The sequence below is a fragment of the Ammodytes marinus genome (assembly GCF_949987685.1).
Source record: "Ammodytes marinus genome assembly, chromosome: 7".
In the NCBI taxonomy this organism is placed as follows: domain Eukaryota; kingdom Metazoa; phylum Chordata; class Actinopteri; order Uranoscopiformes; family Ammodytidae; genus Ammodytes; species Ammodytes marinus.
The window spans coordinates 19,551,616-19,576,584 of NC_137211.1; the positions used below are offsets into that span (position 1 = coordinate 19,551,616).

A 24,969-nucleotide genomic window follows, 5' to 3' on the forward strand; every position below is an offset into this window, starting at 1 on the left:
ATCTCCATGTCGATGTAGATGTAGTGCACAAAAAATGGCCCAGTTGTAACCAATTGGTAAACATGTTTTGTACCATTGCTTTACCGTGGAAATTCAGTTTAATCGTTTGCAATAGAGAGTGCAAACAGTGAGCTAATCCTCTAGCAATAGAACAAGTTTGCAGTGAATGTTAGTCAAGCACACTAAACATTAAACATGTAATATACTCAGCCCCCCTCGGTTCTAAATGTTTTCCAAAATAAGTACAACTTATTTCAGAATGGTAAACTTTGAGAGAACTACCCTAAGTGGATTACATTGGATACAATTAGATTTCCACTAATGCTCTGCCTTCAATAGGCAAAGCAAGGCAAGGCAAAGCATGTTTATTTTTATAGCACATTTCAGACACGAGGCAATTCAAAGATCTTTACGTGGGCATAAAATACATCAAGATTAGACATTAGAAATTGCATTTGAGAGATAATAAAAACAAAGAACAAATACAGGCGGACAAATTGCCAGAGATAGTGTAAAAACTGCCGTTCTTGAAATTATAGTTAAAAAGAAACAGAAAAGGTGCTCTCACAGCTTCACCCCAGGCTGTTAAGACTCACCACGTTTGTTTACTTAAGGAGATCTCCATGTGAATACTGCCCCAAGTCATTATTAAGAATAGGCACTTAAAACAACCTCCCTCATTGCGACACTCCCTTAGAATTGATATGTCAGGAAAGGCACTGTGCTCCAAATAAGTCAAACTCTTGTCGCTTGGACCAGTCGTCAAACAAGGTATCTCTCAGTGGTTGGGGTGGACAGACAGAAGTGATGCAGTTCTGAGTGCTGGGTAGGAGACACAAAAAGCCCATCCTCACCTGAGGACCAAAGGGTTACAGCCACCACAGGGGCCTGACATTAGGCCACATTTCAACTAAAACGGAGCAAGAGTTTAGTATCGGAATCTTTACTAAATCCACTTTGTTCAAACACTGACAAGGTAAGAGTAATGAAGCTCAACACATTACACTATAGTGGGCCATAATTGCTACAATACTATTGTAGCATAACTTGATATACCTGCTACTAACACTACTAACTTACATTGCCAGTAAGTAGGTACTGTTATTTGTTTCAACAGGGGGCTTCTACTTCCTTGTCATGGAGTTTTATGGTCATTTTACTGTACCGCTGTTTGCATATAGTCTGTTTCTTGTTTTGTATGTTTTTGGGGGTTGAGTTGAGGCCCATCTACAAACGGAAACTGAAAAGGTTAGAAATACTTTGAGATGTGGCATTGGTTTTAAAAAAAGTATCAACAGACTAGGTCTTTTCCAAAGCAGACCTTTCGACATGTCACAAAAGTGAAAGCTAAACAATAATACAAATAATGATTGTATGCTGAATTCAATGTATCTGCTTTTGGGGGATCTGGTTGGGGAAAAATAGTACAGTGATATGCAAAGTAATATGTTTGGCCAATTCCACAATAATCACTGCAGTAATTACTGCATTTACAGTAACTCAATATCATGAAAGGAAAATAGAAGTGAAATGCTAGAAGAATTTACTTTATTTAGTTGCTTTCCATCACTATCTGTTACTGCCATTACTTCCTCAAATACTACAACTATTTCACTATTATGTACACTACTGTCAGTGCTACTATTGTTATGACTGTAAGGCAAATACATTTTAAGCTCCCACTATTTCCCTTGCAGTTATTTAGACTATACTAGCTGCTTACTGGTATAACTTAGAATATCAGTTGTCAGTAGAGCTCCAAGTAATAATTAATGCATTTTCTTTCTTTAAATGTATTTCATATTGGGATAAAGGCAATAATCAAGTGTAACCATTGTTGACCTTAGATAGACCTTTATTCTGATTGTCTTGGTTTTTTCCCAGTTTTTTTCTCTCGATAATATGCACATTTATGACATTTACCCCAGTAAAAGAAATAGGTTGGTGTTGATTTAAAGAATCCATTAGGATAAAAGCTAAATAGTGTGTACGAATAATAACGCAACGTGTATGAACATACACTCAGACATTTGGCTGGACAATGAAACAGCTCATAAGGGTGTGTTATCAAACACTTTTCTCCAAAGAACAGTGGAATGCAGGCAGCGCCGAGTGACCACAGCCTTTCATATCGACTGAATGCTTCTCATATCAGCTGGGTTGCTTTCTAATTCTAAGAGGTGTAAACCACAGCACTGAATGTAAGGCTACAAATAATAGACTGGCTTGCATAGCATGCTGCTTTCATTTGCACACAATACACACACCCCAAAAATAGATTACAAATGAAATACCACTGCCATTAGGGAGAAAGCATAAGCTGGAAGAGCAAGTTTTTATCGCTGGAAGACATTTAAACTGTCAATGCCTCGAGGCGAGGAAATATAGAGTTATGGACCGCGTGTCCAGACAGCACCTTGTTAAGTCTGTGGACAGCCTGTATCTTTAAGGCACAAGTAATTGTATCAGTTACTGGTTATTTGCAGGTCTGTTTTGTGACAGAAGTCCAGCCTTGGAAAAACTGCCTTGTTTCATATCACACCACTTTGCACCATGTGAGTGTTGAGCAGCCCTACCTGATTGATCTACTTTTCTCTATCAAAAGGTAGTCTGTGAATAATATCCAGAAAAATGTATGCAGACCATTTGCTCACTCTTTTCATGCATTCTTTGCCATTTGCTTAATGACTCATATATTATTCTCTGCTCAAATAGCAGTGGATGAAAAAGGGAAAAACAGATTAAAAAGCACAATGTGTTAAAAAGATGCTTTGATCACTTTGTATTTGAAACAGGTGTATCATTTCGTCTGGCATACAGCACCACTCCCAGCCCGGTGAACTGTTCTCTTACTCATTCCATGATGAATACGCTCCAGCTATTATCCTTTATCCACATAAATACACGTCCCACCCTTCATGCTGTATTTTATCAAGCTTTATTTTGCAATTAACTTGTGATTGATCACGATGACCTAATGAACTTGATATTTCTGTAAAAGGCGCTGGGTGTATCTGAACTACTCCTTTACCATGACCACATATTTCAAACAAGGCCTTGATATTAATTTTTTTATTTGTATTTACCATATATAAGGCGTACTACATTGGTCTAATATTTTTGAATGATGTGGAAAGTAAATGGAATTAACGTCATAAGTCCACACAGGCTGAAGCTGTTTGACCTGGATATTTCCAAACATATAAGTCCATGAGAGCATCTGAAATTCTTTTGACAGAATCTGGATTTTATTTTAAAGATATTTTAAAATACATTAAGTCAAGCTAAAAGACAAACATTGGCCTCCAAAACTCATAAAGGCTTCAGATGACAAAGCTGCAGCTGACAGATTTATCTCATTTCAAAGGAAGTCCCAGCAAAGTAAATACCACGGAACAAATGTCAAGTTTACTTTTGGATTACTACTGTTTAAATATTGGGCATTTGGGTATGGTTTTCAGCGAAGCAATAATGCAGGTCTGTCCAACAAAGACAAAGTCACTGTTGAGAATGTCACCTATGGGATGTGAATCTGTTATGACACCAATGACAAAATTCAAAGGAAACAATGTTTGTTTCTTTCTCCCAAGGGTAAGACACAAACATGAGCATGGGGAGTCCAGGCTCTGAACACACAAGTTGCACCTCACTGTCGCCTCCCTACATCAGCCACCCCCACACTGACACCAGGACGGCTTGGCTGGAGGAGGCCTCGGAGGACGTCAAGCCTTCCCGCAGTTTCTTGGGGCTGCCTGAGCTCAGCTGGCCGGGGGTCTACCTCCCCTGCTACGACAGACTAGCTATAGAGGAGAACCCCTGGGTGCTAAGGATGACTGAGGCCCCCGCTCCCACTGCTGCTTCGCCCTGCCGGAACCTGGAGCTGAACCCAGCCAAGCTCAGCCAAAACCCGGATCCGCCCAATGAGATGGAGGGTCAGACGGAGGAGCGCTGTTTGGAGCAGGTGCAGACCATGGTGGAGGGAGAAGTGCTGAAAGATGTGGAAACGGCTTGCAAACTGCTCAACATTGCACCCGGTAGGACACAATACTGATAATATAACAATGTCTTGTCATTATCACAGAGAGACATTTACATTGAAAAACATGTATAAGTGTTGCAACTGGATAGCTCAGTAACACCACTGAATTTGGTACAAAAAAAAGGGTTTATCCTGGTCAGGGAGGGGCAGGTCCAGTGAGGGTCCCTAGGCAAGACCCTTAATGGTACCTCCAGTTGTGAGTCGCTTTGGATGAAAGTGTCTGCTGAATGACATGATATGTACTGTGTTGTATATTCTAATAAAAAAAACCTTCATAGAGTCATAGAGTGTGGGGCCCTGCCCGCCTTGTGCAAACGTTTCTGTTGACAGAAGATCGTCTTCACTTCTAATGAACTGAGTCTTTATCTGGAGCCTTAAAATCATACACTGTGTGCATGATTATTTGCTTATGTCACAGCAGGCTCGTAACCTAACTCATAAAGTAGTAGACACAAATGAAAGCTCATAATACATGCAGCTATAAGCATCCTTTGTTACAGCCTACCTGAATGTTATATGCCCAGAAACTCTTCGCCCCTATTCTGTAATTGTATGTGTAAACATATGTGCATTGCCCATTATGGACCCACATTTTGATCATCTGGGATGTCGCAAACTCTATCACCATTAACAGCAATTGAGTGTAAAACAACAACTTCGTCATGTTCGTGACCTTTCGAACAGATGTTGCTGTGTTTGTATTGGTGAAATTGAGAGATATGAGTTTATCATTTAAGGTTTTGATTGTGAACATATTTGCGGCATCAGAAAATGAAGTTGTTGAGTAAGGGAACATGCCTTACCTCTCAGCGTTTCTCTCTCTAGACCCGTTGGACTGGAGCTGTGTGCACGTTCAGAAGTGGCTGCTCTGGACCGAGCACCTGTACAGGCTGCCACAGGTCAGCTCAGCGTTTCAGGAGCTGAACGGCAGGGATCTGTGCTCCATGACAGAAGCAGACTTCAGACAATGCTCCTTGCAGTTCGGGGACATGCTGTATGCTCATCTGGACATCTGGAGATCTGGTAGGGACAACAGATACACTGGGAAATGAACCTATACATCAACCCTAATGTTTTGCAAATTAAGAAAGGCTGCTGTTGGAACACACACGTGTGGCCGAGAGCAAATTTGAATTGAATTTGTCTTTTCTATTTAGCTGCAGCAATGAAGGAGCGCTGCCCACCAGAAGACAGTAATTCTGGTGAGTTCTTGTTTATAGCTATATTTATAGGCTAATACAATTCAAACACTACTGAGTGAAGCTGACATTTGGTTTTCTGAAAATATCTCCTATGTCAGCAGCTGATAACAGTTCCTGGTCAGATGTGATATCTATCTACCCCAGCCAGCCCATTCACTTGTGGCAGTTCCTGCGAGAGTTGCTCCTCAAGCCTCATAACTACAGCCGGTGCATCCGCTGGATCAACAAAGAGAAAGGTGAGGTGGCAGAGAGTCGCTGAGAGCTTTGAGCAGAAAAACTATACACAGGATAGAGAAGTGATAGGCCTAACAGTTGTATGAGTACACAAACCAATCACGTTCATACTCATTTGCTGTATTCCCCCTCCTCCACGCAAGTGAGTACGCCCGGCTAAGAAATAGTTTAGCAAATGGCCCCTTCGTAAAAACACAGCTTTTGTTGTAGAGATAAATGTGTTGATTAGTGAGCTTTGGTACGGAGGTTGAGAATGGAAGTGATTGTAATGAATTTTTATTGCTGTTATCCGAAGGCGAGTTAATTATAGAACAAGATAATGGGTATATCACCATTAAACATTCATTGCAAACACGGCCATTTATGTCTTCCGTACATTAGGATTGCTGGTATGCAGACAATATATATATATATATATATATATGTATGTATGTATGTATATATATATATATATATATATATATATATATATATATATATATGTATATATATATATATGTATATATATATATATATGTATGTATATATATATATGTATGTATATATATATATATATATATATATATATATATATATATATACTTGAATCATATCATATAGTTTGTAATTTTTTCTACTCATGAAACAAACATGTGTGTGGTGGGATTTTACTTTATTGGACACTGACTAAGTAGCCTAATGTTTAGAGCTAGCTAATGTAAGCACGCTAACAGGCTAATCGAAATAGCAAACAAGTTCAACATTATACCTATACTTAGAACAGCATTCAGCATTGTCACTGCTAGCCTGGCAGTAGGCTACACATACTCTCGTTATTTTATTTGTAATGCTCTTTTTTCTTTTCAAAAGGTATTTTCAAAATAGAGGATTCGGCTCACGTGGCTAGGCTGTGGGGCGTTAGGAAGAATCGCCCGGCTATGAACTATGACAAACTGAGTCGCTCTATAAGGCAGTACTACAAGAAAGGCATCATTCGAAAGCCTGATGTATCACGCAGACTGGTCTACCAGTTTGTCAACCCTGTTTGACGAAGAGGAATTGAGTAAACTGATGAGGTACCAATGATATGCTGGACATACAGTAACATCAACTCTGAAGTTCATTCGTTCCTTGTATTTGTTTAATTTTTGTAAAGACTGCCTAATGAACTATGCACTCCTGCCTATCCTATTTATCACCCTACTTTATTATTCTAAACTCTCAATTATATAATTTTTCCTTTGTTGTCTTGAGCAATCTTAGCCTATTTTGACATGTATTTTAAATGTTTTGGTGTGATGTTTGGTTTCTCACTATGGAAACATTTAAGAGACTAAATGAAATAATTGTCCTTGCTATGAGTGAGATGAGAAGATAAATAGGCTACTTTTTTCTTATCCGTATTGTAAATATAATGGACCTGGCAGTCGGTCATTTTAGCACAAAACATTTAAACAGCTGGCCTTGATAAAAGAAATCTGCCTATGAGCACTCTTAAAGCTCACAATTAGTTTCAAGTACATACAAAATAAATAAAAAGCTTATACTTTGATACTTTGGTATAGTCCAGTCATTTTAGCTTTAAGCTAAGCTAACTGGCTGCTGGCTCCAGCTACATTTAGCATAAGTCTACTACAGACATGTGAGTGGTGTCAATCTTCTCGTCTAACTCCCAGCAAAAAAACAAAACAAATATGCATTGTTTCCCAAAATGTCAAATTATTGTTTTAAATTCTTTCTATTTGTTTTAAAAACAATAATTATACATAATAAATCGACTCAAAATAACATATGCATTCCATACAAAAAACACACGGACACTAACTTTTTCAACAAACTTGTTTCCCCTTTCAAACCAATATCGCAATATTGACACCATCACAACAAATTTGATTTCTTTTTTTTCATCACTATTGTCATTATTATCTGTGATCATAATCATCTTTATGCATATTTAAATAAACTCCTTGTTACATCAAGATGAACAGGCACTACACCAGTTAGGAGATAAAAGTACATCACTAACTATAAACATACATCTTCTAGACCGCTAATATAGGGTTTCCACAACATGAGCTGTGGTCCCCCTGTGTGCATAAGGAAGAGATCAACATAAAAAAAGCATTTACATGTACACCTTTTTACTGCCTCAACGTGGTTAGGTCTCATTTTCAACTCAACACAGTTGTACAGTTACAATAGAATATAATCTTTAAATTACATCATCATATACAAATCTGACAGCGTGGGATAACGTCACGCTTTTATGATACACTGACAATTCCATTGCAATGAAATTCATACGATATGGTACCTATTACTTTATATCTTTTCCATTGCTGATATTTTAATGAAACACATTTACATGTATAACACTACATTTTGTCTTAATAGTCAATCACTTGCAATTTTTTTATATATATAATTTTTTTCTGTTACATTTACACAACTCATACACACTGGATGATGAAGATGTTTTCCCCAAAAATATTAACCGCGTAATGTGGAATATGTGTTTCAACTTGCGTGTGCTGTGTAAATTGTGTGTTTAATGCATGTGTTTGTATGCGTCTGTGTGTGTGCGTGTGTGAATGTGGGCATCAAGAATGTGGGACAGCTTGATGATATGCTTTTTGCTATGCTGGACAGCTTACTCTAAGACACAACTTGTGAGCTAGTGATGTGTTTCTCCTCATGTATGGGACCTTAACTTGTCAAATCCTGTTCCAGACACAGAGTTAAACACATCCGACCACTGTTGGTCCACTGAAATTGAACAACTTCAGGACAGCAAAGGTATAAAAAAGCATCTGTCCCGTCTAATCAGAGATATAGGTGCAACCTGTAGCGAGGTAACTCACTAATCTGCTTCTGATAAATGCTATTCCTGCTAAACATTTAATTTTTATGCAGGAAGTTACAGATTTAAAAAATAACCATGTAATGCTCCTTATAAGAGTAATCTTACATGCAGTGCAGTACTGGTGATAAATGTATTCCCTGTATCATTGTGCAGTGTTTTGCAGACAAATGAATTTAGGGTGGACTGGGAGGCAGCTTCAAGTAGATCTTCATTGAAGCTGTTTCACATGTGATATGTGGAGGTATTGCATGGAAAGAAAACAGATAGTTGATGGTAATGGATCATTCTTTGGCTCAGCAGGGAAACGGGCCACAAAACTAGTGCTTTTAGCTAGGTAGGGCTTTAAATGACAGCAGAGAACCATGTTTGGACAACATGTCCTCTCTCAAGCCCAAACACTAGTACATTCATGTCCAGTTGGAGAGGCTTTGATCTTCAGACAACCGTATTGGCCCCTCACTCTGGAAGAAAAGTGCCCAGCTTAGGCATTGTTTTCAAAGCCCTCCTCTTATACTGCAGTTGCAACCTCAAGAAGTTGACTTGATCCAACTTTGTTCTGAGGGAATGTATAGCTTGTGTTGCTTGTTAGCAGTAGTGGATTAAGATGAGACCTGAATTACTGAACCAAGAATGAAAGCTTCGGCAGAAACTGGTTATCCTTTCCATGGATTGCATGGAGAAGATATCAAAGGTGTGAGGTTGTGATGCTAAGAAAATATGTTAAAAATAAAACAAACAAACAAACATAAAATCAGTCACCAGTCAGTTTCATGAAAACAGAAGCATGTGATGCTAGAAGGTGAGCTCTGCATCTGTAGTTGTCAAGGGTTGCATCAAGTTGGAGCCTGAACAAGGCTGCAGGATTCAGGGAATGCATGTCGTTGCATAGCGCATGCTGCTATGCAAGTTCAGAAACAGTTAAAAACACATAGCACTGCACACACTGGAGAAGAGGTTGGACCAAATCACAAAGAAAAACGGAAAAAATAAAAGAAAATGGAGGATACTGTCTGTGGTACTTTTAACACTACACAGCATTCCCGATGTAAGAATGACGACCAACCACACACAGCATTAAAAATGCTACACAAAAATGGCATCACACCGTATATACAAAATGCAGGTTAAAGAAGCTTGTCTTTGTCAGATGGGCATGAGTATAGTCTTCCCATTTTCACAAGAGAACAGACAGCTGTACACTGCAAGTTTAAATAAGATGCATCACACGTTAAATACAGCTACACAGAGAAGCGAGGTGTTCCTGCACTGTTTTGGTGTTTTTAGTTGAGAGTGTATATACTGGAATAACTGCTGCTCCTGTTTTTAATGTGTAAGTGCACCCATCCCAAATGCTGGATAAAATATATTATACTGATATATTGTCTTTTAGGTTACTAAGTTTTTTATTTAGGCAAGACTGCTGGGCGCATCTGCTGGGCAAGTGATGTGTTGCTCTTAAGTCTCTGGCTATGTGCGGTGCAATTGGCAAGACAGTTCAAGCTGCCTCCAATTGGCGTGTCCTTGTCCAGTAATGGGACTAGATTGCCTCGACATAATTGGCCGGGTACAGTCCCTCTTGGCCACTGTCCAAGCGCCCTCTACACCAGCCTTGGTCGTCTTCGTCCTCAGTCTTGGTCAGTTCTTCACCTGTGAAGGAGATAGCACCGCTTAATCAACAGGCAGTACATTTAAAATTTAAAATGAAAATATTAAATCATAAAATCAAAAAAGATTATTTCTGATTGATGCTCAACTTTTTCTGAAGGCCCTATCCTTAAAGGTCCCATATTATGCAAAATGCACTTTTTCGATGTTTTTGAACATAAATATGGGCCCACGGTGTGCCTAGAGACTGGCAAAGTATCAAAAAAAAGAAAACTCTCTCCTTTTCTCACTCTCCCCCTTTATGAAAACCTCCACCCCTCCCCGCAATATACTCCAGTCAGAATTCTCTCAGTTTCTGATGTCAAAAACGGGAAAGCCACCTCCCCCACATTAGTAACCAGAAACTTCCACCGTGCATTAGTCTATGATAACCCCACCCCCCTATTTCCTATTGGTCCACAGCCCCAAGATCCTCTGGAAAAATATTCCTTCACCGTCATGTTGTTTTCCCCGCTAAGCGACAAGATGCCTGTAGTACAGCAACGCAGGCTGAATGTTGCATACACCAACACAGAAGCCTTTTGCTCATAATCCACTAATTTATCTTAACCACAGCAGTCAAATGCCTCGTTTTTAATAACACAACGGATAGGAAGCTATTTGTGCTTTTTTTCAAACGGTGAAACAAAAATAAATGTTTTTATTGCTATTTTTGCCTGACTGGTGTATAGCTATTAGCTTCGGGACAAGCAGGAAGCTTTTGCTCATAATAACCTATTTATATTCCCCACAGCAGTCTAGCAATGCCTCGTTTTTAGCAAGACAAAGGATTGGAAGCTAATAGTGTGGAAGTCAAACTTTGAAACTAACGTTTTCACTGATTTAAGTGTTATCTTTAGCTGCTAGCTTTGGGACAGGCATCGATATTTTGCTCATAATAACATATTTATATTCCCCACACCAGTCTTGCAATGCCTAATTTTTAGCAAGGCAAAGGATTAGAAGCTAATAGTGTAGAAGTCAAACTTTGAAACTAAGGTTTTCACTGATTTAAGTGTTATTTTTAGCCGTTAGCTCCGAGTAGCTTCGCAGTAGCCTCCATCTTTTGCTGCATTTTGATTGTGAACATGCCGTTTCCATTAGCTTGTGGCTGTCAGTGCATCTGTATGAACATAGTCTTTCATGTAGAAAAGGATCGGTCATGTCAAACTTTTCAAAGTGCGGCTGAGCTCCTGCGTTACTAGCACTAGACATGGTTCTACTCACGGGAAAACGTAACCGTGATAACAGGCACGGCAAAGACGGTGGGAAGGGCTATGGACGCTATGGACCTATGGACAGAGGGCGAGGCTGATGGCTTCGCTTCCGGACAGGGGCGGGGGGAGCTCATAGATGGTATATAAAATGAGGGGAGCTGCAGCTCGTTTTCAAAAATAGGCCATCCTGAGATTAGCTGAAAATCAGGGGCATACTACAATAAATGATCTGAACGTTTTTTCAGCAAACAACTAAAGAAAAACGTATTAGGGACCTCTAAGACCATATAATATTGACAGAAAAGTTTATAATATGAGACCTTTAATGTTACACTTAGGTCACGGGTCCAAATCTCAGTAAAATTTGGACGTACGCCAAAAATGTTTGTTAATCATTTTGATTTTTCATATGGTTTCACACTTTTCCACTGGTCTACAGGTGGTAAGCAATGGTGCAACCATTGCATGCAAATCATTTCTGAGGAGAGAAATGCATCTAACGCGTTTGTGAGACATCTAGGATACACTCACATTGACCAACATTGATTATCTCTTAGATTATCTCAAAAAACACCTTTTCTCAAACTGTGTGTTAAGGATAGGATCTGGGTGTGCAGTAAGGGAATAAAGATGCACAACTGCATGCTTCCTTAGTAGTTATCTTTCTGTGTTAATCTGGTCTTTAAGTTGTTAGTCACGTCACTGCGTGGGGATCTTTTTCACACCACATTTCCCAAAGAGCTCGTGTTAATTGGCCTGGTTAAGTGCCTGTAATTTGTTTTCCATGTAGCTATTATTGACTAATCACTGCTATCTTCCATAGAGGGAGGGAGCGTTGGAAGAAAAATCCGAACAGAGTTGGTGATTTTTGACCACCTGTGTGATGCCACAGTTTCACTTCCTATGCGGAAACTCCTTTATGTACATAAATAAGTTCATAAAGTTAACATGATACATACTGTGACGGAATTTTGGGTCTTTAGTTGTAATATTAATGGGAAAGATTAATAGGCCATATATGCCTATCTTGTGTGTCTGTTTCTCAGACTCGAGGTCAGCCTTGGAGCCTGTTAGGAGACACTTAGGGCATTTGTATAGATACAGTCTCATCTCCTTAGACTCCAGAATTTTATGGTTCACTGTGTTCAGCTCTGAACCAAAACATTGGTACGCTTGGTGCCTGAATCGGGGAGGTGATAGAGATAGCGCAAGGTTAAGACACAGCTCTAAGCATGAGTTTGGGAGAATTGAAGTGCAAGTCACAACGAGAGTTGCAGTCCGGTTCTCCTTGGCCAAGTCTGTAATAAATATTGCTTCATAATTCATCCAAGTCTCCTGAAATATTCTTCCATCTGAGTTGACCTCCAACCTTAACAGAACTTCTATCACACATACAACATACCAAATAAATAAATATAAATAATAAATACTTACTACATAGTTACATAATGGTCGACAAATCATCTGATCACTGATAATTACCTGCTTTGAAGGTGAGTTCATCCTGTTCCTGGCCATCATAATCATAGAGAGCACGGACACGGACCCCTTTCCCGGTGCTTGAATCATCTTCGAAAGAATTCCCGTTGCCACCATTTTCGTTGCTAGAGTACGTAGCAGGTTGCTCATCGTCGGACCACTCGGTCGAGACAGCTTGGTTCTTTTCATAGCTGCTCACACTGGAGGAGGGAGAAAAATGCAGGGTGAGATTTGATGGTTTTTGTTTCTTTTACATCACGACGGGTTGACTCAAATTACGAATTGCCCTAATGGGATGAGTAAAGTTGTTTGAATTGAATTGATGTGATGCCAACTCTTGAAAGTTATGCCACTGAATAGAACTATCTATTTAGCTTATTCTATGTCATATATCTAATACGATTAAAACAAAATGTTCATTCATTATGAATGATCCCACACACACCATCCTAGTGCGGTGAAATTGCAGCAGAAAATTGTCCCTAGCAAATGCATGTTTAAGGAGAATTTACAAAAGAATTATGGTGCACACTTGTTTAAAAAAATAAAAGTGAACACTATATTCATGACCTGCGTTTAGGGATCAATAGGTTTACAAGTCAGAACATATGGAGAAACATTCTTTTCATGAGATGTGTTGAAATTGATCACGTCGTACAATTTTTCTGCGACATGAAATGGAGTGTGCTTTAATCTGACTGGTGTGATGTAAACAATCATTTTCTGTCAACTCACCTGCTGCGGTCACCGGGTGGCGCCACATGGTCGGTGCTAGGGATCAATAGGCTTACGATTCAGAATGTATAGAGAAACAGTCTTTTCCATGAAATGTGCCAACAGAATCACAAGTAGGCCTATCAAAGTCACCAGTCCTTCAATGGGATTGAAATTACCTGCTGCGGTCTCCAGGTGGCGCATGGTGCTCGGTGCTTGGAGTGGGTGGGGCTCCGTCTGGTTTCTTCTTCTTTGGGGGAGCAGCAGTCTGGTCTGGGTTGTATTCCTGCACACAAGAACATGATATGAAAAGCAAAATGAAACGAATGTTAGTAAATGAGAGAGAATATGTTCCTCTGGGAAGGTGTTTGAAGACGCACCTCAAATGCAGGCCAGTTCATATGCATCTCGGGGCCGTGGTTGTTGCTGAACCACTTCAAGTCCTCTTGTGTGTTTGCAGCAAGGATCGTGCGCTCCAGCTCTCTGTATATATTGCCATAGCTGAGGAGAGGAAAATGGAACAAGTGGTGACAGGGGAAGTTGCCAGAAGAGACCTGAGGGTGCTGCCAATTTGGCAACAGAATCCGCAATGTAGTTCAAATTCTGGGTCGAGAGAGAGACAACATTGTGTCATGACATGTGTCTCTCCGCAAATGTTCTGCTAAAGCTTAAGCCTTTGACACTTGAAGTATTTGGTATGAAACATCCTATTAATTGTTTACAGGTGTACTACATTGCCATAGCTTTTCCACATATCTGTGATGTGTACTAGATTGACAGGGGCATGTTCAGCTGTCATTTTATTAACTAAAATACAGTATAAATCTGCTTGTTTCATGTATTAATTTAGTAAGGAAATATTGCGTAAAGTGTTTTTTAAAAGCAGGGACATTAACAAAATAGCTGCTGTGTTAGATTGGAGAGATGAGCTACAGCATATGAAAACAGATATCCATTTTCATAACTGGATTTTCTAAAGATGAGAGTATGTTTTTTTTGCAAAAGGCGATGATGGGCTGTAAAGTGTAGTAGAAGAGCAGATGTTGCTCTTTAGTTTTATTCAGTGATCCTGATGGAAGAATTACGCATACCATATTTGTGCATGTTTGAAGTCAAGCCAAAACAATCTCTTAAGGCTGCATTTAAAATCTGCATCTTTGAAAGGATATGTGACAGGTGTACGAAAAAAGTGGGAAAAAAGATTTATGTAAGAAGATTAAAGCTGAGGAACACTTGTTCTGTGGCCATCAAGATCACACTAAATACAGGAAAAACACTTAATTTCTTTTGCTTTCATGATAATGAAACTGAGTGTTTTGGGTGGTTTCTTCTCAGTAGGCATTTATATATGGTTGATTATTGTCTTAGGAAATGATATTGATTCACAGAAAATGTTAAAAAGCTGAACTGTGACTTCTTATAAGTGGAATCTGGCAACTATTCCTAACAAAACTCCCTGTTGCACAATGAAAAGCGATACAAAACATACAGGCTTCAATAATAAAATACGGCATCCCCTCCATCTGCCTTTGTGTGGATAAAAAGATGAGGTTTGTGCCGAAAACCGATTTTTTTTTTTTTTTAACCTTTATTTATACAGGTAAATCCCATTGAGTCCGAAGACTCTTTTTCAAGGGAGACCTGTTTTCCTTTCCCACGTTACCATTCACACACACATTCATACACCGATAGCAGCAGGCTAACTATCGACATTCACACGAGGCAAGGTGGGTGAAGTGACTTGCCCAAGGTCACAACAACTATGACACAGGTGGCAGGGCGGGGATCGAACCTCCAACCCTTTGATCATCGGCCGACCCGCTCTACCAACTGAGCCACAGTCGCCCCAAATTTGGGGCGACTGTGGCTCGATTTGGTGGTTAACGAAAAAATAATTCTGTAATCGGGGATAAACTAAAGTAAAAAGACATACATTTATAATGCTTTAGTCCGTCTTGAACTGCAGCACAACCCGCCAATCGCCAAAGCGCTTGAATCAGCCATGGCAATTAAAAGGTATGTTTGGTTGAAGAACATCAAAGCCCCTTTGCCCTGTCTCCCGGCTTTGTTGTTTACACGCAGGTTAAAAACAGCACATAATGTGACAGGTCTCGACTCTGAACAAAATTCATGTTGGCAGGAACGCTATGATGACTGCATCATCAATTAATTAGCGCTGTGAGTCTGAACGCTAATGAGAAATGCATGCCTGGTTGAAAAGTGGGTTGAGATTCATCAACTTGAAGTGAACTGTATTGAATGTGACACAACAATGATTAATTCTGATTATTAAGACCAGGGTGTAATTATGCCATTCTTTACCCAAGCTATAAGAAGTATCACAATAATTTTTAAACAAAACATTGTTTTCACTTAAATTACATCTTAATGAGGAGGAATAATAGAAAGGTTAAGTCAACCACACTTTTCTTAAATACTTGGAAGGCGGTTTTACCTGTCATACCGTATTTTACCCATCTTTACTGATCTATGCAGTTGCTTTTCTACATCCTAGTTCCCCAAATAAACATTTCTCATGGCCACTTCTTGTTCTTAATGACTTGCCTGTATGAATCTAGGTGAAAAATAAAACTGTATATATAAAAGCGGCCAGGCTAACCTTTGGTTCTCGGTCATGTTAAGATGGCGTTTGATGTCCAGCAGGACCTCCTTGAGGAAGGTCAGCCTCCTGACTTCATGCTGCTGGCACTGGTCAAACACCTGCTCCATGCTTTCCATGTACTGTGGGGTGCACTTGTTCAGCTCCTCCAGAGACTTATCATACTTTTCTTTAGCCTAAGAAAGAAACAACGTTGTAAAAAACGAAATATTATAAACCGGTATCCTGCATACATCCATCACAACATTACACGTAAAAACGGTTCCTTTCAATCAGAATTGAAAAACTGACATAGAAAACAATATGTTTTGTACATGTAATTAGTGTAGATACATATCAGCGGATAGGATATGTTTTAGATGCATGTGATTTTGTTGTGTCTGTCTGCTCAGACATGCCTGAACAGAGAACATACAGTATCCTAACCAGCAACCTGCTTCTATAGATGTTTTTACTCGTTTTGCCTTGATTTAGCTTCTGCCATCTTTGGTTTTTTTCTCTTCCCCAGCCTCAAACTAAACAAACGGAAAGACCATATCCGGCGTGGTTCTCACCTTCTGCACGTCCTGTTTGCATTTGTCCACTTTCTCATGGAGTTTCTTCTGCTGGTCTGCCGTGACAGAAGCCTCGGTTTTGCCGTTGGCCTCTCGGACTGCAGCCAACTTCTCCTCCTTGCAGGCCAGGTGGTACACTTTCTTGGCAGCCTCCATCTGTAGGTCCAAACGCAGGCATTTTCAGTATCTCAAAACACAAAAAAAAACAATCAGCCCTTTAAAAGAGCCAGATGAAGGAGAAACTTCAACCTGGAAGATGGTGCTATTATGATGTTTTAAGGCAGTGAGGTTAGTATCTCAATCCTGGAAGACCATTTTTCCACTGATAATTAAACACATTTCACCAGCTCGCGAAGATGATGATGATTCATACGAATTTGTTTTTCCGTCTCCCCCTCACCTCCTTGAGCTTTTTGGCCCACGGTTTCTGAGCCTTCTTGAAGCCTTCGTCCGCCTCCTTGGCCTCTTTGAAGCCTCCGATCATTTGCTTGTGATAGGCTTCCTTCTGCCAGTTCTTCACTTTCTCGATGTCCTCGTTGGTCAAGTTGTTCTTCACGTCTTGGTGCAGCTCACTCACCTTCTCGGCCTCGGTCATCACACCCAGCCAGGCTCTCTCCACCGAGCCGTACTGTGGGCCTGCCGGTCGGACAAAATGGCTCATTCCGGGGTAAAAACATTTTACCCAGGGGGCAAAGTGATTTTATGGACATGGAGCGTTGTAAAAGGTTGTTCACCAAAAATGACATCTAGGACCTTCCACGATCACAACCTGGGTGGACAACCTTGTCAACAAGCTGCTGGTAAGCTACAGTGGGCCGACATAGCAAATCAGAACCACTGTTTAAGTGAATGGGGATGGGCTAATGGGGAATTTTTTAAACTTATAGATATCATTATGAGACTTTGCCAGTTGATTACTGACATTAAAACTAAAACTTTTTGTATTACAGTATTTTCCAAAATGTTTTAATAAATATGAAAAATCATCAATATCTTACTAATGATGCGAAGATTTGCATATCTGCAAAGCCCCAAAATCTAGATGTTGGAAGAAAACCAAGTCAATTTGTTTTAAAATTTTGAAAACAAAACAAGTGTCCAACTGCCTGAAGCCTTTCCTAATCTCAGTTCAAATTTGATCAATAACCCATAGAAAATACATTTTTTACACAGTTACATTTCATGTGCCATGGACCAAAAGTGTCCTTTTGGAGTCTCCAGCTGGTATTTTAGGAAACGGCTAGACATTCCCTTGGAAAAACACTTAAAATAAAATAAATTTACTTTGTTTTTGTACAACATCTAGATTTTGGGGCTTTGCAGATATGCAAACGTACGCATCATTAGTAAGATATTGATGATTTTTCATATTTATTCAAACCTTTTGGAAAATACTGTAATACAAAAAGTTGTTGTTTTAATGTCAGTAATCAACTTGCAAAGTTTCATAATGATATATATAAGTTTAAAAAATTCCCTATTAGCCCACCCCCATTCGCTTAAACAGTGGTTCTGATTTGCTCTATGTCGGCCCGCTGTAGCTTTCCAGCAGCTTGTTGACAAGGTTGTCCACCCAGGTTGTGATCGTGGAAGGTCCTGGATATCATTTCTGGTGAACAACCTTTTACAACGCTCCATGTCTGTTTTTCAATAAAAAGGGGTTTTGCCCCCTAGGTATTTTGTGCATTTACACAAAGCTAAATATTAATGGAAGGCAAACATCAAACCGAGGGCTTGGAGCAAAAGGGGCATAAGTGTAAAAAAATTACTTTTATATATCACTTTAAAGGTCTTGATAAGTTCTATCAAATGGTAAAAAAGAATTACGTCACTATACATTTTACTTTTTGAAATAAAGGCTGAAACCATAAAGGCGTAAGTGAAAACCATCAATTGAGTTTGGAGCAAAATAGGCGAAGTGCAAACATTTATACTACAGAAAAAGGGTTATCGAATATGTTTGGAGAATTTGATATACCCACAAATGATGGAGAAAATATGGACACTAAAATAAACACTTTTTTTTCTTTATTTTTTTTATAATAATTTTTTATTATTATTATTTTTAAATATGATTTTCTTGATGCCTAATCTCTATTAAAGAAGACATGACAATTTATCTTACGCCCCTTTTGCGCCAACCCTTCGAAACTATGGGGTTCCAAGCTTTTGCAAAATTGAAAGACGCGGTGTAAAGTACACTCATTTGTTGGGCTATTTATTTTATCGAACCAATCCCAAATGCTGACCTTTCTCGATGAGCTGCCTCCATCTCTTGGACCATCCAGTTAGCTGATCCCCATAGGCTTTTTCTATCTTGGCACGTTCCTGCAGGCAGCCCATGAGGTCATTGCAGAGCCGATGGCCGTCATCAACTCTCTTGACAGCACGTTTGTAGTTCCCCACCTGAGACAAACAGAGACACCACTCAGACACAAATCAAATCACAAGTCACACGTATCTGTCAACATACATCACAGAAGAGAAAAACTGATATCTAAATATTTAAAGAAAGATGAAAGTTTTTTTTCTGTATCAGAGAGCATAAACTGTATTTTTGTAAACGTTGAGATACTTCCCCCAATATGGGTATATTTAATATGAACTTAAATATATGAGGCTTTTGAATGTGATTATAGTACGTACAGTACTATTGAATGGTAATGGTTAATATAGAAGCAAGCAAAAAGACAATCGTGTCCCAACAGCTATACGTTCAGATTTTTTTATTTACATAATGAACAATATCTCATCACCATAATTTTTTTCCTTATTTCATTTTTTTCATAGACCCTAAGTAAAGTTCCAGTAAAAAGTGGACTACTTTACAGAGGTTTAGATTTAAAGGTTATTGGGGCTCAAACAAAACACAATTTTTAACAATACTCTAACTTCGGTCACCTAAATCTACATTTTAAAGAAAGGTCTCTGATAATTATTGTTCATTCGTCACTTACCATTTTTTATCTGAAAATTAGTTTTCACAGATCATTTTAAAATGACTAGGACATTTTAGATCAAGTTTCCTTAAAATTAGTTGCTAAGCAGAATTCCAAAACAGAAGCAAGTAAAATCAGCTTTTGCTGCATGTTGGTAACACATAGACATAAGCTCTTCTTGCAATTGCTGAACTGGATGAATTAGGCCTACATGGGGGTGGATGTGTTGACCCATTTTACCCTATAATGCATGCTATCTCTCACTGTATTAAATATCTAATTATTGCAATATAAATAGGCTACACCGTTTTAATCAAAGCAAAAAGCTTCAGCCACTTTCATTTTCTGAATTAAGATATTTAAGTTACATTTTTGTGTCATCCTTATCACTGAAACATACCAATATTTATAGGTATTTTCTGTCAAAGTTATCCTACTGCCTTTTATTTTAGATTGTGCCACCTTAAGTGAGACCGCCTTAAAAAAGCAGTATCAGTAATGTGTGGCTCCACCTCTTCAGTGCCTGCAGGGGGCGTGAGCTCATGGTGCATGACGAAGAGAGGATGGGGGGAGGGGTTACTCGTACTCGTGCCTGTGCATGTGTAGTTATGCAATGACATGGGTTTGTGTGTGTGTGTGTGAGAGTGTGTGTGTGACCACTTTAATCCTCTTGAGTGGTGTAATGCAGGCAGACAGATTCTCAGGGATGGATGGTGAGGGAGAGACGGAAATACATATATCGTATGTGTGTTGTGTATGCCGCAGGAACACACAGGCATATACATCCTCGCGTAGGCTCTGATATGTGTTCTGGCTGCAGAGCTGCATAGTGATTGGCCCGGACATGAGCATTGCATGTGTGGCTAGTGTGTGGGATTGGAGAGCTGCAGGGAGGCAGTGAGACAGGTGTGTGACTGTGTGAGTCGTGGCCAGTGTGACAGATTGCCAAGTCACACCAACAACAACACGCAGGTGGACTGGTTGCATGTATGAAAACACACTTGTGCTCACGTATTTGCACTGTGATTTGACCATGTTGGGATTGTTTTATGTTTTTGTTCAGTTTGATTTTGCTTTTCAGCCCAGTTGTATAAAATATTGATGTTTCTGATGACAAAAGCTGAGAATAAGGTGTTTTTTTCTGGCATTTATAAAGCATGGGCAGACCAAAGCTGTGTTGCTAGTACACAGATGCTATAGGCAGGTGCATGTGGTGAAAGGCGGCCTCAGAGCGACTGATGACTGAGGCTCTTTGTCCGTGTCTCTCTGGCCAAGGGCCATGACACAAAGAAGACTCTGTACTGAGGGAATTCATTAACGCTAATTCTCTCTCTCTCTTTCTCTTTCACTCTCTCTCACACTCTCTCTCTCACACACACACACACACACACACACACACACACACACACACACACACACACACACACACACACACACACACACACACACACACACACACACACACACACACACACACACACACACACAGCATCTCAGCGTAAGTGAGGAAAGATAGAACTTGTTTGATTTGTTGTGATGTGTCCCGCAGTGACACAAATATGATTTGCAATACACTATACAGCCAAAGGAAATGCAACACTCCCTTGAACAAGAAATTATTGTGATGAAAACGTGTCTGGCAGTCACTCTAAAGTAGCAATTATGAACCTGTGTTCTTCTCATTGATTGAGTTAGTTTGTGTAATAGTTTAAGTAAACGATGGAAGCACATTTACTCAAAGAAAATAAATATTCTATTACTCTCATGTTCATATGTGAACATGGACATAGCCATTTCCATAGTATTCTTGTCTGACAGGTACAATATAAAACAAAGGAAGTGACTTTGCAGCTCATACTTTAGACTCACTGAGCCTGTTTCGCAGAAATGGATTAAACCTAGTTCTGGACTAAATTGTACTTTCAACATGGAAAACAACCTGGAAATCCAGACCTGCCGCTAGGCACTGGCAAATTAAATTTGCTGCGTCTGTTGGTCTGGACACTCTCCATTGAAGCTCATTTAATATGTCAAGAAACCCTGAGCTACCAATCAAATCGTTCTTTCTGATATGGGCGGGCCAGAGCCCTGTGAATGGTGCTCTGGAGCTGACGTAACCGGATGACGACAGAGTTTGAGACGGCTTTCGCCTCGCCCTCGACACTAGCGTTTTGGAAGACGGCACTCAAATCTTTCATTAGCAAGTAAGATGAATGTTCTGTTTTTTTGGCGTGGCCGACCGACCATGCCAAAAGTTTAATTTAGGCTAACAGTTATCCCGCTGTTCGCTAAACAAACGGGGCTTAATATGTCACCTTGTTCATTGCTCTGATTGGTCGTAGTGCTATCCAATTGTCTGCAGTGGCATTTGAAATGCACGTGTAGGTGCCGCCCCTTGAGTTGGAAAGGTCTATTGATCGTGGCCAGACCCTCTATCGTTCTAGATATGGGTCTGGATTTCCAGGCTGCATTCAATGGACAATCTACATTCAAAATTCGGGAAACGATAAGGCAGGCTGAAAACAGATTAAACCACTTCCAAAAAGCACAGGTGCATATTCACAATCTAAAATTAGAAAATGAGTGTTCATTTGGATGATGACCTTTTTTAAAAGCTGAAATGTGACGTGTGTGTATGTGGGCGTTCGTATTACAGTCTAGATAAAACCAAAGGATATTTATAACTTGTGTACTTTCACTAAGCTGCTATATTTTTAGCACTGTAGCACCAAAAACTACAGACACTGCAACTTTTTCCATTCACATCAAAGATCTTTCGTTGCACTTCTGTTTAATGAGGAGGAGGGAACCCCCAATCAGGTCAACTTGACGAAGCTCCGCTTTTAAAGCAATAGTTTGAAATTTTGGGGAAGACACTTATTCCATTTCTTGAGGATTGTGGGATGACAAAATTGATACCACTCTGGTATTTTTTTGTAAAATATGAAGCAACCAGAGCTGGGTAGCTTAGCTTAGCTTAGCATAAAGTGCTAAAACAAGACATTTGTGGGAACATATCAATCTTCTCATCTAACTCACAGCAAGTAAGCGTATTTCCTTGAATGTCAATCTCTCGCTTTAAAGTGTAAAGTCATGCTTAATATGTTTTTTATGAATGTTTTAATGCCTTTAATATGAATGACACAAAATCAGGTAAGGAGCCTTGACCCTCAGTTGTAATCCCACAAATCCTGAGACAAATTTTCCTGTAAAATCTTCAATTAAGACAGGGCAAAGAGAGGGTAAAGGGCCGGAGGATGCAGGTTGACCGTGGGTCCGTACCTCCCAGAAGCTGTCCATGGTGTCGTCAGCACCCGCACTTTCATCGTAGGAGCCAGACATTTTCCTGGATGTGGCAAAGCACTCTAATGACTAAACCTGTCCTCTGCAGCAGAGCTGGGTTCCTCATGCACTGGAAGAGACAAAGAGAAAAACAACAACAACTACGTCAGACGGTGACAATGCGTTACACAAGTGCAGAGACAAAGCAGTACAGTGGAGAGCATGAGCAGACATCAGAAGCAGAACAGGGCCAAGCAGCCATTCTTTTCCTTCTTTCAGTGTGAGGGTTTTTGTATTCGAGACAATTATAATAATGAGATAAAAATAGTCTCCTTGTCCATGCATACAGTGCTGTGCCCTGAGGAACGAGCAGGGGCATCTTATATAGAAGTGTCCTAGAAAAGAAACCAGAGAGAGAGTAGCATCGCTGCTATCTCACAGCTCTGACCTGGAAATCATTCCACAGTGCTAAACCCTATTGCTTTGACACAAAACATCTGAAAGACACAGTAGATGTGATAGACTGTGTAAAGCAGCCCATAAAGCACCATTATTATTAGTAATGTTATCAAATTACCATTATTACTATATTGTTTGCCTTATGCTGTCCAGTCTGTTTTTGCTTCTTTGCGAGTATACATTGTGTAGTATCTCTCTTTGTATATTGTATGTATTTTTGTCAAATTTGTGTAAATCTGTTATTAATGGTTTACTATTTTGCACCAATAAAAAAAGACAGAAAACAGTCTTGAAAATTGAAAAACAATCTTCTTAGAATTTTCATTTTTTTTCAGTTTAAATCGGAGAGAGAGAATTTGTTAATTGGAACTCTGAAATGGAAACAAATACACTGAAACAAGATCAACACACCCATAGAAACCATTTAATGGCGTGGTTTAATCACCTGCTCCTATGCAAACCCTACAGGGATAGAGATCCCGCTTGATTTCCTCTAGCGTTTAAGGTGATTTATATTTATTTGTCTGACGTCCAGTCAATATCGTACCTCCCTGGTTAAAACAGAGGAGTCTGTGAGATGCTATATTGGTATTGAACACTGTTTGAAGACGAATCCATTTTTGCCCACTTGACTAATGGCTTCCCCTCGACTGAGAGCTCTTCATTGCACGGACGGCAAGAACCAATATGACGAGACAATACATTGCATGTGCCATAATAATTATAATGAGGTTTTGTTGATAATGTTCCTGCTCTGAAATGCCTTCTTGGTCTTCACAATGAAATGCCGCTGATTGTGGTTCTTATCGTATTGTGCACACGGTCCGACAGTGCAAACCGCTATTATAGCTTTTAATTAAAGTGACAACGAGTTTCGTAAAATTTCATTTAAATTCAGAGTGTAATGATTGATTCTTAGAATGCAAGGAACACATTCAGTCTTAGTTCATCGTGCGAGATGGAGGTCAGTGCCGATGAAGGATGACTCATTTCAGATTATATGCTGAGTCCGTACTATGAACTTTATTTAAATATTAGCAGTGGCCTCTGTGCTTCTTTTTTCTTCAACGTCCTTCTTCAGTCAAGTGCAAATGAATTCCTGCTTCATCCCACACCCCCTGGAATGAGTCATCAAAAAATGACTTCCTGAGTTAGGCTCAATTGAAACCGGCCTGACCTCCATTTTCCTTATACACAATGTAACAACGCAATCGTCTTTCTGAGAAAAATAAATGTCCTGGAGATACAAGGTCAGCGTAGGAAGGGGAAGTATTTTTAGTAGCGGCTCAGGCAACACACTGAGTTTCCTCACAGGGTCGACTCATCAACAGTTTGGTTAAGGGGGACATGCACACTCAGTGTTATTGGTCTTGGTTTTCAGCTGCAGCACAGGCAATGTGCTACAGAACATTGAATGAGTCAGCAAATCTATTGTGGTTGTTTTTTGTATCACTATTATTTGTATCAATGCCTTGGTTACTGTCACCAGCCATCACACCAGTCTTGACAATCGAGGCTTTCAGACACTGGCCAAGTCAAGGCCGCACATCGCACAATACCAAAGAACTACTGCACGGTTTAGCAATTCTACTGTCAGTGTGTGTGACAGAGAAAACTTGAGCCTTTCTTTAGGTGCACTTGGCTCAGCAGCAAAGCATTTTTCTAGTAATTCATCCTTTCTTCCCCCTCATGGCTCAGAGAATAAAAGCAATGTTTTTTTTATGCACTACTCTCTCATATACTC

At 39.7% G+C, this 24,969-nt stretch overlaps 2 protein-coding genes across 2 annotated transcripts; one reads left to right on the plus strand and one right to left on the minus strand.

Moving 5' to 3' along the window:
- Positions 1-805: 805 nt before the first annotated feature.
- Positions 806-6,503, plus strand: LOC307253409 (SAM pointed domain-containing Ets transcription factor-like; the record flags this gene model as incomplete). The annotated part of the gene is made up of 6 exons (XM_080031443.1): positions 806-976; positions 3,591-4,034; positions 4,865-5,062; positions 5,197-5,241; positions 5,340-5,477; positions 6,325-6,503. Exons 2-6 carry the CDS (start codon positions 3,605-3,607, stop codon positions 6,501-6,503), a joined length of 990 nt encoding a protein of 329 aa, XP_079887569.1. The 5' UTR covers positions 806-976; positions 3,591-3,604.
- Positions 6,504-9,854: 3,351 nt separating this feature from the next.
- Positions 9,855-22,826, minus strand: LOC307253692 (protein kinase C and casein kinase substrate in neurons protein 1-like; the record flags this gene model as incomplete). The annotated part of the gene is made up of 9 exons (XM_080031825.1): positions 9,855-9,964; positions 12,661-12,857; positions 13,551-13,657; positions 13,752-13,872; positions 15,992-16,167; positions 16,546-16,701; positions 16,946-17,181; positions 18,795-18,951; positions 22,767-22,826. The coding sequence occupies 9 exons, from the start codon at positions 22,824-22,826 to the stop codon at positions 9,855-9,857; spliced, it is 1,320 nt and encodes a 439-aa protein (XP_079887951.1).
- Between the last annotated feature and the right edge of the window lie 2,143 nt (positions 22,827-24,969).